Source organism: Pestalotiopsis fici, assembly GCF_000516985.1.
Source record: "Pestalotiopsis fici W106-1 unplaced genomic scaffold PFICI_Scf_7, whole genome shotgun sequence".
NCBI lineage: Eukaryota > Fungi > Ascomycota > Sordariomycetes > Amphisphaeriales > Sporocadaceae > Pestalotiopsis > Pestalotiopsis fici.
This window is the reverse complement of record NW_006917097.1, coordinates 3170071-3182899: the sequence shown is the minus strand read 5'-3', so window position 1 is coordinate 3182899 and position 12829 is coordinate 3170071. Positions and strand designations below refer to the sequence as shown.

Genomic DNA, 12829 nt, shown 5'->3' with positions numbered 1-12829 from the left:
CGATTTTCATCCACTCTCCAGTCGTTTGCGATGGCTCCCGTTTTCCGACTCTGGACATTCAAGCCTTTGGGCTTTGATGGATGGACAGCCCTGACTTCAAAGCCCGCCATCATAATCATGACCTTTTTGGTTGCACCATGTGCTTTGTGGCTGACCTTTTCTCGACTTGGTCGAGCTTCAGGACCGAGCAGAAAAATGTCTCCAGATTCTGTGTCCTCACTTTTTCCGGATCGACCTATACGGCCGCTGCCAAAGCGCCGTCTGCGCGAACGACTGTCCCCCGACGTTGCCGATACCATCAAATACCCGCTTGAGCCTCAGAGTAATGCGCCATTGTTCTATTACCCGTATAACTTGAAAGCTGAGGCGGGGTCAGCCGGTCTTGATGCACCGAATGCAATGATTCGAGAGAATAGCCTCGATCCAGTCCATGAAGCTGGGCTGCGACGCTATGGTTTGGGCGCAGATCGTGATGACGAAGGAATGATCCAGCGGGGCGGGAGGCCGCTTGCTTCACGACCAAGCCAAGATGCTCCAGGAAACGTCCTGCGCACTCCACCAAGAACCGGCCAAGGGCGGCGTCACACCCCGCAGGCTCCTCCATCAACAGCGTCATCTGCTGACGGGTACGACTCTTTCGAAAACACCAATAACAAGAAAAAGAGGAAGATACCCACCGCGGGAGACGGGCTATTGAACGGAAACCACGTAATGGCTGATTCTGGTATTTTGGGTGTTCCGTCGCCCCCCACAACTGGGGATGGGGGCCCTGGCGATGCCTTGGCAGCTACTCCATCGCCGTATCCTTATACTGGTGTGACTGGCTCACCTGTCCAGGGCATATCTGGCCCCGGCAGAGGACGCTATGGGCGTGTTCGCAACGGCCGGAGCCCGTTGAGGCAAGTTCCAGATACGAACTCGAGTTGGCCTATCAAGAATTCGCGGTCGCGGTCTGATGGCCAATATTCGGCGCCTCTCGGTAAGTCGTCGTACCTGCTTGATTTTACCCTTTGTCGCGATAGAGCCTTCCTGTACTGGGATTCAGTAGGGGAAAGCTCCCGACATCTGTTTTTCCATTCCATGACTTTCCGACTTCTTCTATCGGTTACTTTCCCCTTCGTATCATCTTCCACACTCTTGATTTTGGTATTTTCCAGCATCAAGTTCTAATATACTTTTGTTTTAATTTAGGCGAGAAAACTGGAATCATCTCGAACGCCATCGCGAGTGCCGGAAAGCTCCCAATCCCTCAAGGCCAGGAGAACATCAGCCTCTTGCAACAGCAGGCCAAAGCGAGTCCTGTTTCCTCACAGTTCACTTTCACATTTGATTCCCAAGTATCTGGTACAGTTCCGTGGCCAGGCTCCGAATCACCCACAGCACATATGGCTGAGAACAATCACAACCACACATCTCACGGGAGCTATTCCGACTCATACTACGGCGGAAATACTCGATCAACACCACACTCACAGCCCGCTCCGCCTGGATCAACCAGTGGCCAAGGTGGCCCTTCTGTTTCAGCCGATGGTACAGCCAAGGGTCCTGCACCCGGCACTGGAGCTCCAAAGAAGCATAGGCGTCGTGCAGACTCACTTGCACGGGCTGCCAAGCAACGACGTCGGGAACAAGAGTACAAGAACAAAATCAACCCCCCGGCCCCTGGAGACCTCTGGATATGTGAATTCTGCGAGTACGAAAGAATCTTTGGCCAGCCTCCTGTGGGTCTCATCCGCCAATACGAGGAAAAGGATCGTCAACGTCGAAACGCGGAAACTCAACGTAGGAAGCACATAGAGAAAGCGAAGAACAAATCCAGGAAGGGAAAGAAACCCGGCAAGCTTCCACCCAAGAACAACACTGCGCACGACCTCAATGCAGCACCATCTGCTGGACAACACCATGCTTCTATGGAGCATGAGCCTGGTCAGGAAACCCACAGTGAGGATTTTGAAGAGGAAGACTACTATGAGGACGATATTCATGATGAACACTGCCCAGCTCGGGCTTCTGGACACGACTGTGGAACTCATGAAAGCGGTGCCTTTGAAAGTACGGACTATGATGATACAGGTACTGCCATCTAGGAAGCGCGTAGCCTCTTTCGCCAAACCGAGCAACGCCTCCTTGAGATGCTGTCAGACGTCACGAGCTCGCTACAACACCTTGATGATGGAGACGTCGATTAACAACGTGAGCCTCCCTGCACTCACTTTGTATGGACTTGTCTTCCACGCAAATACTCGGAAAGTCAGGGCCAACTTGTTGGTGGGAACAATGTTGGCCTTGGTTCTCCACCTATTCCACCAAAAGATATCACAGATCATTGTCTATTTGGCAATAACTTACTTGATGGTTTGACAACACGTTCCCGGTCCGATTTGATACCGAAAAGCACATTACCTCCTTCGCAGAACCCCGCGGTCTCACTATGTGTTTCAAGCTGCCACTAGATCCTGGCCTGGAGAGGTGTCTGATCCATTCGAGGCCTATGTCAAGGCTCACGATGAGAGGTTCAAGCAAGCGAAGTGTCTGAATCCGTGGTAGACACTATCAGTCATGACTAGTTTCAGAAGTAATTGCATTACCAATAGACAGATAGAAAATGCAAAACCACCCCCCTTTACAAATTGTTGCCTCGTGCCAAAGATTCAGATTTTGTGCCTAGCTTAATGCATTTATCCAACATCGTGTCTGCATTACGGTTGAAATTCAGTAACACATTATGTCGCTCGGGGGCTTGACAAGACAAGACCTATCCTGCACAAGTTCTCTCTCTGGAGACTGCAAATAAGTACAGAGTTGTGATGACTGCTTCTTTTTGTTTTTCTTCTTATTTTTCCTTTTTTTTTTTTTCTGTTCAACGATGGTCACTTACAGCTTCCAGGCAGGAAGGGCACCCCATCATAAGCTGGCGACTAGATATGAAAGCGTCGCCCTTTGTTATTGCAGCCAATAACATACATGTTCTGGTCTTTACTCTAGAGTTTTGGCATGGTCGCGAATCTCTCTCGTGGTATCAAGTAGAATATACGTATCGCGGAGACCAATCACCAAGTTCCTGAATTTCCGCTTCAGTCTTTCCCTCGAGCTTCCAGTCTTCCAAGCCTTCTGCCCTTCTCTTGTTTACCCTGCGATAGTACCAGGACATGAACAGGAAAATGAAAATAGACGTGCAGGTTGCTGCAATAGAAACGTTGTATCCAGTTCTGAATTTGGGCGCATCCTCTTTCCGAAAGAGCCACGGCATGGCAATACCGGCAGTATTACCAATGGTATACTGCATACCCGTGGCAAGAGCTCGCTTTGCGTACCGCGGCTTGTTCCCAGGAAGCCAGGCCAGGGGGAGTCCGACCATGACATAGAGCCCAGCAGCAACGACAAAGGTGCCCGTATAGCTGACAGCGGGGCCCTTGTTGACCGCGAGCATGATGTACCCAATCAAGGTGATGCAGCCAAATGCGGCCGCGTAGATTCCACGGCGCTGTTTCTTGTCGCTGAAGCTGGCGATGGCAATGTAGACGCCAGTTCCGAGCGCATACACGGGGACTGTGAGCGCTTGAGATTCGACCGTTGACCAGGTTCCTAAACTGCTGATGATTGTTGGTAGGAATGTGCTGAAGCCTACATTCCGTCTTAGCATGAGAGGGGAGCGTAGGATAACGACAACCCAGATTTTGAGGACTGGACGTACCATAAAACATGATATCATTTGTGAAGCCCGCCAAACTGAATACCCATACATGCCAGTCCAGAATACCCTCAACAACGTCCTTCCAGTGAAACTTTTCCGACTCGAAGGTCTGACCGATTTCTTCATGGCGCTCATGGACAATTTGATCGCGCTCCTGAGGAGTCAGAAAACGCGCTTCCGCGAGGCTCGCCGGCAAGATCAAATACACGACTATGCTTAGCAAAACAGATGGGATGCCTAGAGACTGTTCATCAGCCCAATATCAGTCGACAGCCCAGTAGAAGGACCCCCACCTTCGAGGATCATCAACCATCTCCATGCTCTCAAGCCCGCCAGGTCGTCCATGAAGCCGATGCCATAGGCAATCATGCCGCCGACGGCCCCCGCAATGGCAGACGCGATGAAGAGATAGCCGATTCTCACCGCGAGTTGGTTGCGCGGATAGAACATGGTGAGATACATGACCATGCCGGGGAACAGCCCGGCTTCGACGACGCCGAGTACGAGGCGGATGGCAATGAGGCCGTGGTAGCCCTGAACGATGCCTGTGAGGGTGGCGAGAATGCCCCAGGCAAAGCAGAGCCCGGCGAGATATCTGTGGGGTCGGATTTTCTTCAGCACTAGATTGGAGGGTACTTCGAAAAGCTAGAATGTGAAAAAGGGTCTTTGATGAGCTGTGGTTCAAGAAATAGCCTTCGTTTCAATTCCGCCGGGGGCTTACACAATAAGTGACAAACAATATTGAAACGCAGACTTGATACTGGTTACTCGTGAGACCCAGGTCTTCCTCTAGACCATATAGTCTAGCATTACCGATGTTGACTGCGTTTGTATGAGTGAGTAGGCACGTCCACGTGTACGAATTGCATGACGAATCTCACCTCGATCAAGGAAACTCAACAAATACATCATCATCATGGTTGGGATAAGACGGGCATCTAATTTGCGCGTGAGATGCTTCTTGCCCTCTTCTGATGAAGCCCCTTCTGAATAGTCGAAGTCGGCATTTTGAGATACCGATGATTCATCGGCAGGAGACGTTGTTGCTTGTTGCTTTTCCGCCTTTTCTGCAGGCATTGGCGGTTGAGTAGACATGATGGATGGATAGAAACAGACTTGTCATATATACTCTGTTGAAAGGGGGGGGGGATCAGATTTGCTAAAGGGACAAATTTAGACAAATGGACCGGTTCCCTCCAGCTGGGTATATAAGGTATTCGAGCCGACAAGCCATTGACAGTAACATTGGGTCTGAGTACCACGATTATTGCTCTCCAACAGTCTAGTTTGCAACACTTCTGGTGGGTCAAGCATTGAACTTGTGTGAACATTGGTTGGTGTGGTAAGTACGTCGATAGCATGAAGCGGCAAACGTCTAGATCCGAACGGGACATGGTCAAGTGCCGAAGTCGACTGCAAACGCCGTTGAGCTTCTAGTGGGCCTGTTTCTTTTCGGGAAATGACATCCTAACATTGCAGGAAGTTTGTATCAGGCGCAAAGATTATATCGTCGTTGTCTCGGCCGATCCGCCGCAAGAGTTTGAGAATGCTGCCGGGAAAGGCCAAAGCGGGTAATATGCATTACCGATGACTGCGAGTATCCATCCGCTAGACTGCGTTGCTTTGAAATTGAAACTCACTGGTAAGGTCCAGTAGAGATCTTCTTATAAGTTTCTGAACATTCACCGCTTCATAGTCTCTCTTTTCACTCAACTCCATCAGCGGATCATCGAATTCTTTACTATTTATTTATTTTTCCCTCCTCCAGTGACCTCTACAAAATTGCCACGCATATCTATTGCCATTCAGACAAGATGCATCATCCTTCAAAACAGATCAAACTGTGTTTCTTTGAAACAGCATGTACAGGGAATCATTTGAGCCCCGGACAATGGAGGTAAAAAGTTATGATAATTTTTTCACTTCATTGATTCCGTCTTTCTTTCGACCAAATCAAAATGGATATTGACATACATTAATTACAACAGGGACCCAAATGATAACTCGCGCTCGAAAGACCGGATTGAGTATTGGCAAAACGTGGCACGACTCGCTGAAAAGGGCAAGATACTCGCCGTCTTCTTCGCCGACGCCTACGGTCAACACACCATCTATGGCAGCAATTCCGACGCCATTTTTGCCTCTGGAACACAAGTGGCCCAGTTCGACCCCATGATCCTCGTGCCAGCCATGGCCGCAGTCACAAAGTCCGTCTCCTTTGGCATCACCGGAAGCACAAGCTACCTCAACCCTTATATATTGGCGAGGACGTACAGTGGCATGGATCACTTGTCCAACGGTCGCGTTGCCTGGAACGTGGTTACAAGCTGGTCCAAGAGCGCAGCCCGGGCTTTGGGACAGCAAGATGTCGTTCCCCATGACGAACGATATGCTGTAGCTCACGAATACATGGATGTCTGTTACAAGCTTTGGGAAAGCTGCTGGGCCAATGACGCGCAAGTGTGGGACGCAGAACGCCGTGTCGCCTATGACCCGGCCAAGATTCGCACGATTCACCACAAGGGCAAATACTTTGACATTGAAGGGGCTCATCAAACCCACCCATCTCCCCAGCGAACGCCATTGATTTTCCAGGCCGGTTCATCCAAGGCCGGGCAAGGTTTTGCCTCGAAGCATGCCGAGGCCATCTTCATTGGCGGATTGATCCCCAAGCACACGACTGAGGCTGTGAGGCAAATTCGTCTCTCGGCGAAAGAGATTGGCCGGGATCCCAACTCCATCAAGATCTTTGCCTCCATGAACCCAATCCTAGGTCGCACGCTCGAGGAAGCGGAAGCCAAGTACCAGAGAGCACTCCAGAACGCCGACATTGTCGGTGCATTGGCCCAGTTTGGTGGCTTCACCGGACTGGATCTGTCCAAGTACCCGCTCGACGAGCCCTTTCAGCTTACTGGAAAGCCTGACGAGAACACGGTTCAGTCTCTGATACGGGATTTTCAGGGCGGTGCCGGAGACGATGGCTCCGAGGTCTGGACGCCCCGTCGCCTCGGAGAATGCATGTGCTTTGGCGGCTTGCACCCAGCCCCCGTTGGTACGGCGGCCATGATTGCCGACAAGATGCAAGAATGGGTGGATATTGCGGATGTGGACGGTTTCAACCTTTCTTACACGAGCAACCCCAGCAGCTTTGAGGATATTGTCGAACTACTAGTCCCTGAACTACAACGGCGCGGCATGTACTGGGACGACTATGCTGTTCCAGGTGGTACTCTTCGTGAGAACATGAATGGGGTGCCGGGAATGAGCAGGCTCCGGGATGACCATTATGGCAGCAAATTCAAATACGACAGGTATGAGGCAGAAGTAGAGATTTCTGCCAAACCGTAATATAATTCACATGTATGAATTCTAGCGAGTAGTTCTATTCAACGCAAAGCGAGCATTTGAGTTTGTGAGACCTTGTGTCAGTCCCATTAGACTTCATAGTTGTATGATATAGCTTGTCAAAGGTTTACATAGTAGAGCTTCCAAGGCGGCAACTTTCACTTCCCGATGCCGGAAGCTACCAGATTCCCGATGCGCTATGCTAGTCTGTTGGGTCTCGCCAAGGCATCCGATTCGGCTCCCAGCTCGTCCACGCGAGATCTGCATCATTATAGGCAGTGGGGAATAATATAGGAGATACTAGAGATGATCTGAAAAGCGGGTCTCGGGGCCATCCCGATCTTGGGACGATGGCCTCTTATCGCCTCCGAGAGACTGTATGGATTCAGCCCTTCACATCTTGTGTCCGGCACCGTACAGTCAGTGTCTCGACCTCATTCCATGGTAGACAGCCCGATGGATGCGACGCGGGAACAGTCGAGCCGCGTGTCTGAGCCTGGTGGGAATCCTTCGCAGCCCATCATCTTTTCAAAGCACTTTTCGCGGCGGACAAGAGTGGCTTTGGCCTGTTTTCGATGCAAGGCAGGTAGTTGTCTTTGACACTGAATACTGAAGTCTAGTAGCTGCATCACTTATCTGACATGGGAATAAAACATGATAGGCGCGCAAGTCAAAATGTAACGGCACGCATCCATCCTGCCGAGCATGTCTCGCTGCCTCTGTCGAGTGCCAATATCCTCCCAAGCCAAGACAGCAACTGAGCAAGTCGCGCTATATACATGCGCTTGAGGATCATATTGTTGAGTTGGAAAGTCGTCTTGCTCGGACTGAATCTGGAGCAAATGCCAGGCAGCAAGAGGCGCCGCCGATCTTTGAACAAAATTCACCCAATTCACCAGTAGTGCTCGATGGCAGCGAAGGCCGTACGCCACCAGGAGGGACAGATCATTTCACCTCGCTCCTAAGAGACATATCATGCGACTCTGGAGGCATATACGTTGGCGCATCTTCTAGCATCTTCATGGGCAAGGCCGTCTCTGCACTCCTCGGTAAGGTCAAGGGAAGTCCACACTCCCTGTCGCAGGAAGAGCATGTGGAGGGACACTCACCTACCCCCTTTGCTGCAGAGAATAGAACCATCAAGCTGGTAGATGTGGAACAAGACCTCGCTGATCGAATGTACCTGGGCTATCTCCAACACATTTCCACTCGCTGGCCTCTTCTGCACACGCCTCACATCGCTGAACTGCACTGCCACAAGGACGAGCTGGTCGACTTTAGAGACAAAATGATCCTGCACCTGATCTACGCCAATGGGGCACGATACCTTGAGACGACGGGGGAGAAGTTGGCCTTTGTCCCCGAGCGACATTATATGCTGCTACACAAGCTTTAGACTATATTGTGGCGAGGCGAGATATTGTCGCCGTACAGGTATTACTATTACTTGGCATCTATTCACTGAGAGCTCCCAAAGCACCTGGCGCTTGGTAAGATGAGCCAACCTCTTTGCAAGAGCTGAAAAAGTCTAATCATCGAAAACCCGACGCAGGAACTTTGTTGGATTGGCTATACGGACATGCATCGAACTCGGCCTACATAGACGTTCGCGGCCAAATGAAGCCAGGACCCTCGAGACTGAACTCGCTCGCAGAGTCTTTTGGTCAGCATATGTGCTTGATCGACAAACCTCGGTAGCACTCGGTCGGCCATTTGCGCTTGCGGATCGGGACATAGATGCAGAGGTAAGCCTCATGTGTACCTGGTTACAAAAGTTTTAGGCGCAACCCGTTTCTAACTTTGCAGCTCCCATTGGACGTCAACGAAGAGTCACTGGATTTGACAACTTCTGACCACGAAGGGCCCACCACGATGGCCTGTTTTCGACATACAATCAGAATTCGACAACTTGAATCTTGGATCACTGGCACACTGTACTCGTTGGACCGAGATCCCAGTCAAGTCCCCGAGGCGACCATATCCTGGTTCCAAAAACGTCTTTCGGATTGGAAAGAGTCGATTCCACCACCGTGTGATATCGCTCCAGCTTTTGGCGGTCGTCCCTACGATGGATATGATTATTACGTATGGCTCTTGACCTCTTCTTCATCAGCAAGACGACGAGACTAATCCGTGGTCGTCCCCATTTATAGTTGCATTTCTACTACAATTGTCAGCGACAGCTCTATCTGCCAATGATCATGTCCAAAAGCCCAAGATATGTCAAGGAATGCGCTGAAGCGTGTGTGGGCGTGTGTGATACTTTCAAGAAGCTACATCGAAACTCGGTTGTAGGGTACTCACTCTGGGCCCTCCAAACAGTTTTTCTGGCCGGTAAGTGGCGCTGTAGACCGAAAACTTGTCGACTTTGTGGGATGAAGAAGTGGCTGACAGACTTGAACTCAAGGCCTGACTCTCATTTACACAACGTGGATCCAGCGAGACAGTCTTGCACCACATCGCGTGTCCAATGCTCTGAACGCCTGCAACGTCATTCTTTACATTATAGTCGAGAGACTACCAACAGCGACGAGATATCGCGATGCCTTTGAAGAGCTCAAGGAGAGTCTGGACCATCTACTGTCGGGCAGCGCGGAGCAATCCAACCCACGACCGCTCCCGTCGGAAGGCAATGTGGCCATCCGGCAAATGCTCAAGGACGGCCTCGGCCTTTATGATTACGAAAACATGATTATAAACATGGTTACAGGAAGTAGCCATGATCAAAATTCAGCACAAAGCTCTGTAGAGATCCTTGGTGCAGAGCCTAGTATTGACATGGGACATGGCGATGTTGCGCACCTGATGGATGGAACGAATGAGCTGATTGCTTTCGTTGAGGGTCAAGAGCCTTCCCATTTTGGCACTAGCAATGATTGAATCCGTCAAGATGACAATTTAATAGTCACTTTTCATCGATTGGTATCAATTCTTGCGAACATGGTCTTGGAGTCTTCCATCATCATCATCATAACCAATTCAATCCGATCATTGATGTTCTACTTGAGTTACAGATCGACCCAGCTACCAATGTCTCCTATGTCTGCTCCAAAATCATGACTGCTGTCTAAGATGTCCGCGTCATCAAAGTCAAGCATGTTGGTAGATTCTATCGTTTGTTCAAGCCTTTGTACCATTTCAGAGGCACTGGGATTGGAGAACACCATTTGAGACACTGTATATGTACCCGTCGTGCTCAAATCTGGGGTTTCAGGGACTCTTTGATGGTGTGTGCCCACCCATGGAGTGATGTGTAAATTTCCATGTATCTCGGGCGCCACGTCCACGATGGAGCTAGTTGAGGTTGTACTGCTCACTGGACCGAGCGAGTTATGCTCTTGAGTATATGCAGGTGTGGCAGGAAGCTGCTGCAGCAGATTTTGCTGAATTATAGAGCTGGAGGGCGGCGCCCAAGATTCCCAAATCATATCAAGTCCTCTTGCCAGAATCCTTCTCAGCAACCGAGCTGTGGTGGCTTCATCCATGGCAGCAGATGCTAGAACTCCGCTAGACTGAATCTCCCTCAACAGCAGCTCTGGTCCAAGGTTTTGCCAGTGTTCACGGAAGCGCGCACAGCAGTCGGAAAGTTGGCTGTCAATGTAGGGTGATTTGGGGCGTGGATCATGGGGTAGGACTATGTCCCAGATCCGGTACCACCTTTCCTCTTCTGTCAACGTCAGTTTAGGCTTTCTGGATAGCTGTAACTGCTGGTCGGGCGAGATGCCGTCAAGTTGCATGCCTGGCACCCTGATGCAGGAGCGCTGAATAACGTGTTGTTCTTGTGCTTGCTCCTCCTTGAAAACGGCAAAACAAAGTTGACAGTAGAACCGAGGTGTGTGACTGCGACTTAGATGTTGTTTGACACGCGAACTAGTGAGTAATTTTGCGTGAAAGCAAGTCCGATGCTTAATAGGGTCGCGCTTCCAGAATGGACAGGCAAATGTTTGTTGTCTTGACGAACCTTCCCCTCTAGCCGAGCGCTTCTCAGGCCGACGATTCTGCGACGGTTCTTCTCCATCATCCCCTTCGTCTTGGTCACTTGCTTTTCTTTTTCCTGGGTTCGGAGCCGAGTTTGGGCTTCCGCGTTGTATACCCTGAGTCGAGATGCTCGCAGTGCCTTGAGCGTTGCTCATAGATTCCTGATCGCATAGTGGTTTTTCCAACGTAGGAGCCTGTCGGCAAGCAATTTTGGAGACAAGCTGAAGAGCAACGATATCGATAATGGGGGTTGCACATTTGTCCAATTGTAGAGCGTCGTCGTCTATGTCGCACGAAAAACTTGATATGGACAAAAGATCAGTGTCAACTGAGTCAGACTGAGCATCATGCGTTGTAAAAGAATTGCAATCCAGGGATTTCATCAATGGAGTATTGATCACCGTTTCAATGGATTCTTTGTTTGAATTTGATTCTTGGCCTCTGGCAGTTTCGTCCTGCCTATTGTTGAGAAGTCCGCTGGTCTCATTGCAGTAACCTAGAATATGTTGATCACGAGCAATGTCGTCAATGGTGAGTCTGTGCAGATCACCGCTGTAGTTCTCCATCCACTCGGCGGAGCAAGTACAGGTACGCTCAAGATGCCAGAGCCAGCTAGAGTTGATTCTTCCAACGCAGCATAATGTAGCAGCCCATTGATTGAGGACCAATCTTTTGACAGGCCATTCGAGGGATAGATCTGGCGACAGGAACAGTGAATTGTTGGCAGGGCTAAGCGGTAATTCGACTCCCGAGAAGCCTTCTGGACGCCGAGCTATAGGAAACCCCCAAACGCAGACTAGCGGGTCAAACCGCTGCCAACACGTATTTGTTCGTTCTATATGAGCAAGAACCTTGTGTCTTTTTGTGGTTTCGTCAAGCGAGGAGATGAGAAACTTGGCCGCCCCAATTTGTGTTAGACAGGGAGTACGGACAACTGGGAGAGGGCGATTAGGTTGAATAGCACAATCAATCCAGCACAGTTGTGCAGCGCATTGCGCTGCAAAATACGCTGGACCATGGCAAACGACATTAACATCAGATCCAATGATTTGTATCTTGATGTATGCGGTGTCATGTACTTGAACTAGATTGCCTTGAGCATGTGAAGTGCCGTTTGAGTGGAGCAGGAGCTGTCTTTCAGATCTTACCTTCAATACATTCCCCAATCCTTCCGTCTACCAAGTCTTGGAAGCCTTGCAATAGCAGAGTTCCAGCATCTTGCCACATCTGACGCATGTAATGTCCCGCAGTTGCTATTTGAGCATCTGTATCTGACGAAACGCTCAGGACGACAATGTTTTGCAGTCTGATGGTCTGACCATTGGCATCATAAAAGTTCAACCTTGATCTTAGAGTGTTCCAGTATCCAGGGAGCACGAAACAAGTCGCAAATGTCCGAGGAGGCTGTTTCTTACTGATAGTGCCGGTCTGAAGCTGCTTGAGGACCATTTGCCGTATCTCATCGCCTGCCATTGTGGAATGACCATCCCCGTAGCACAATGAAGCCTGGGTTTGGAGAGTCGACACAAGCCATCTGTATGCAGAACTCTTCAAGATGATTTTGCTGTACAATGAAAGCTCCGAATTCGATACCGGGTCGTCATCTTCCAAGTCATCAACTCCCTCAAACTTCGAGGGAGCATCTTCTCGAAAAACAGAGTGCTCTTGAGAGAACTCTTGATGCCACATTTCCATTTTCTCTGCGAGGGACATGTTCCCACGTCTGCCTTGTGGTGATTCTGGGCCGTTCTCGTCTCCACCCATGAATTTTCCCTTCAGCAGAGCACAAATCTCGCTAACGGAGGGCATCAG

At 50.1% G+C, this 12829-nt stretch overlaps 6 protein-coding genes across 6 annotated transcripts; 4 read left to right on the top strand and 2 right to left on the bottom strand.

The window, feature by feature from the left end:
* Window positions 1-30: 30 nt before the first annotated feature.
* Window positions 31-2087, top strand: PFICI_10588 (uncharacterized protein; the record flags this gene model as incomplete). The annotated part of the gene is made up of 2 exons (XM_007839169.1): window positions 31-979; window positions 1192-2087. The coding sequence occupies 2 exons, from the start codon at window positions 31-33 to the stop codon at window positions 2085-2087; spliced, it is 1845 nt and encodes a 614-aa protein (XP_007837360.1).
* Window positions 2088-3019: 932 nt separating this feature from the next.
* Window positions 3020-4789, bottom strand: PFICI_10587 (uncharacterized protein; the record flags this gene model as incomplete). Its single annotated transcript, XM_007839168.1, has 5 exons — window positions 3020-3624; window positions 3695-3931; window positions 3988-4339; window positions 4416-4516; window positions 4576-4789. 5 exons carry the CDS (start codon window positions 4787-4789, stop codon window positions 3020-3022), a joined length of 1509 nt encoding a protein of 502 aa, XP_007837359.1.
* Window positions 4790-5508: 719 nt separating this feature from the next.
* Window positions 5509-7042, top strand: PFICI_10586 (uncharacterized protein; the record flags this gene model as incomplete). The annotated part of the gene is made up of 2 exons (XM_007839167.1): window positions 5509-5591; window positions 5683-7042. 2 exons carry the CDS (start codon window positions 5509-5511, stop codon window positions 7040-7042), a joined length of 1443 nt encoding a protein of 480 aa, XP_007837358.1.
* A 1018-nt stretch (window positions 7043-8060) lies between these two features.
* PFICI_10585 (uncharacterized protein) lies at window positions 8061-8435 on the top strand (the record flags this gene model as incomplete). The annotated part of the gene is made up of 1 exon (XM_007839166.1): window positions 8061-8435. One exon carries the CDS (start codon window positions 8061-8063, stop codon window positions 8433-8435), a length of 375 nt encoding a protein of 124 aa, XP_007837357.1.
* A 476-nt stretch (window positions 8436-8911) lies between these two features.
* PFICI_10584 (uncharacterized protein) lies at window positions 8912-9919 on the top strand (the record flags this gene model as incomplete). The annotated part of the gene is made up of 3 exons (XM_007839165.1): window positions 8912-9124; window positions 9193-9373; window positions 9447-9919. The coding sequence occupies 3 exons, from the start codon at window positions 8912-8914 to the stop codon at window positions 9917-9919; spliced, it is 867 nt and encodes a 288-aa protein (XP_007837356.1).
* Window positions 9920-10047: 128 nt separating this feature from the next.
* Window positions 10048-12826, bottom strand: PFICI_10583 (uncharacterized protein; the record flags this gene model as incomplete). The annotated part of the gene is made up of 2 exons (XM_007839164.1): window positions 10048-12101; window positions 12166-12826. The coding sequence occupies 2 exons, from the start codon at window positions 12824-12826 to the stop codon at window positions 10048-10050; spliced, it is 2715 nt and encodes a 904-aa protein (XP_007837355.1).
* Between the last annotated feature and the right edge of the window lie 3 nt (window positions 12827-12829).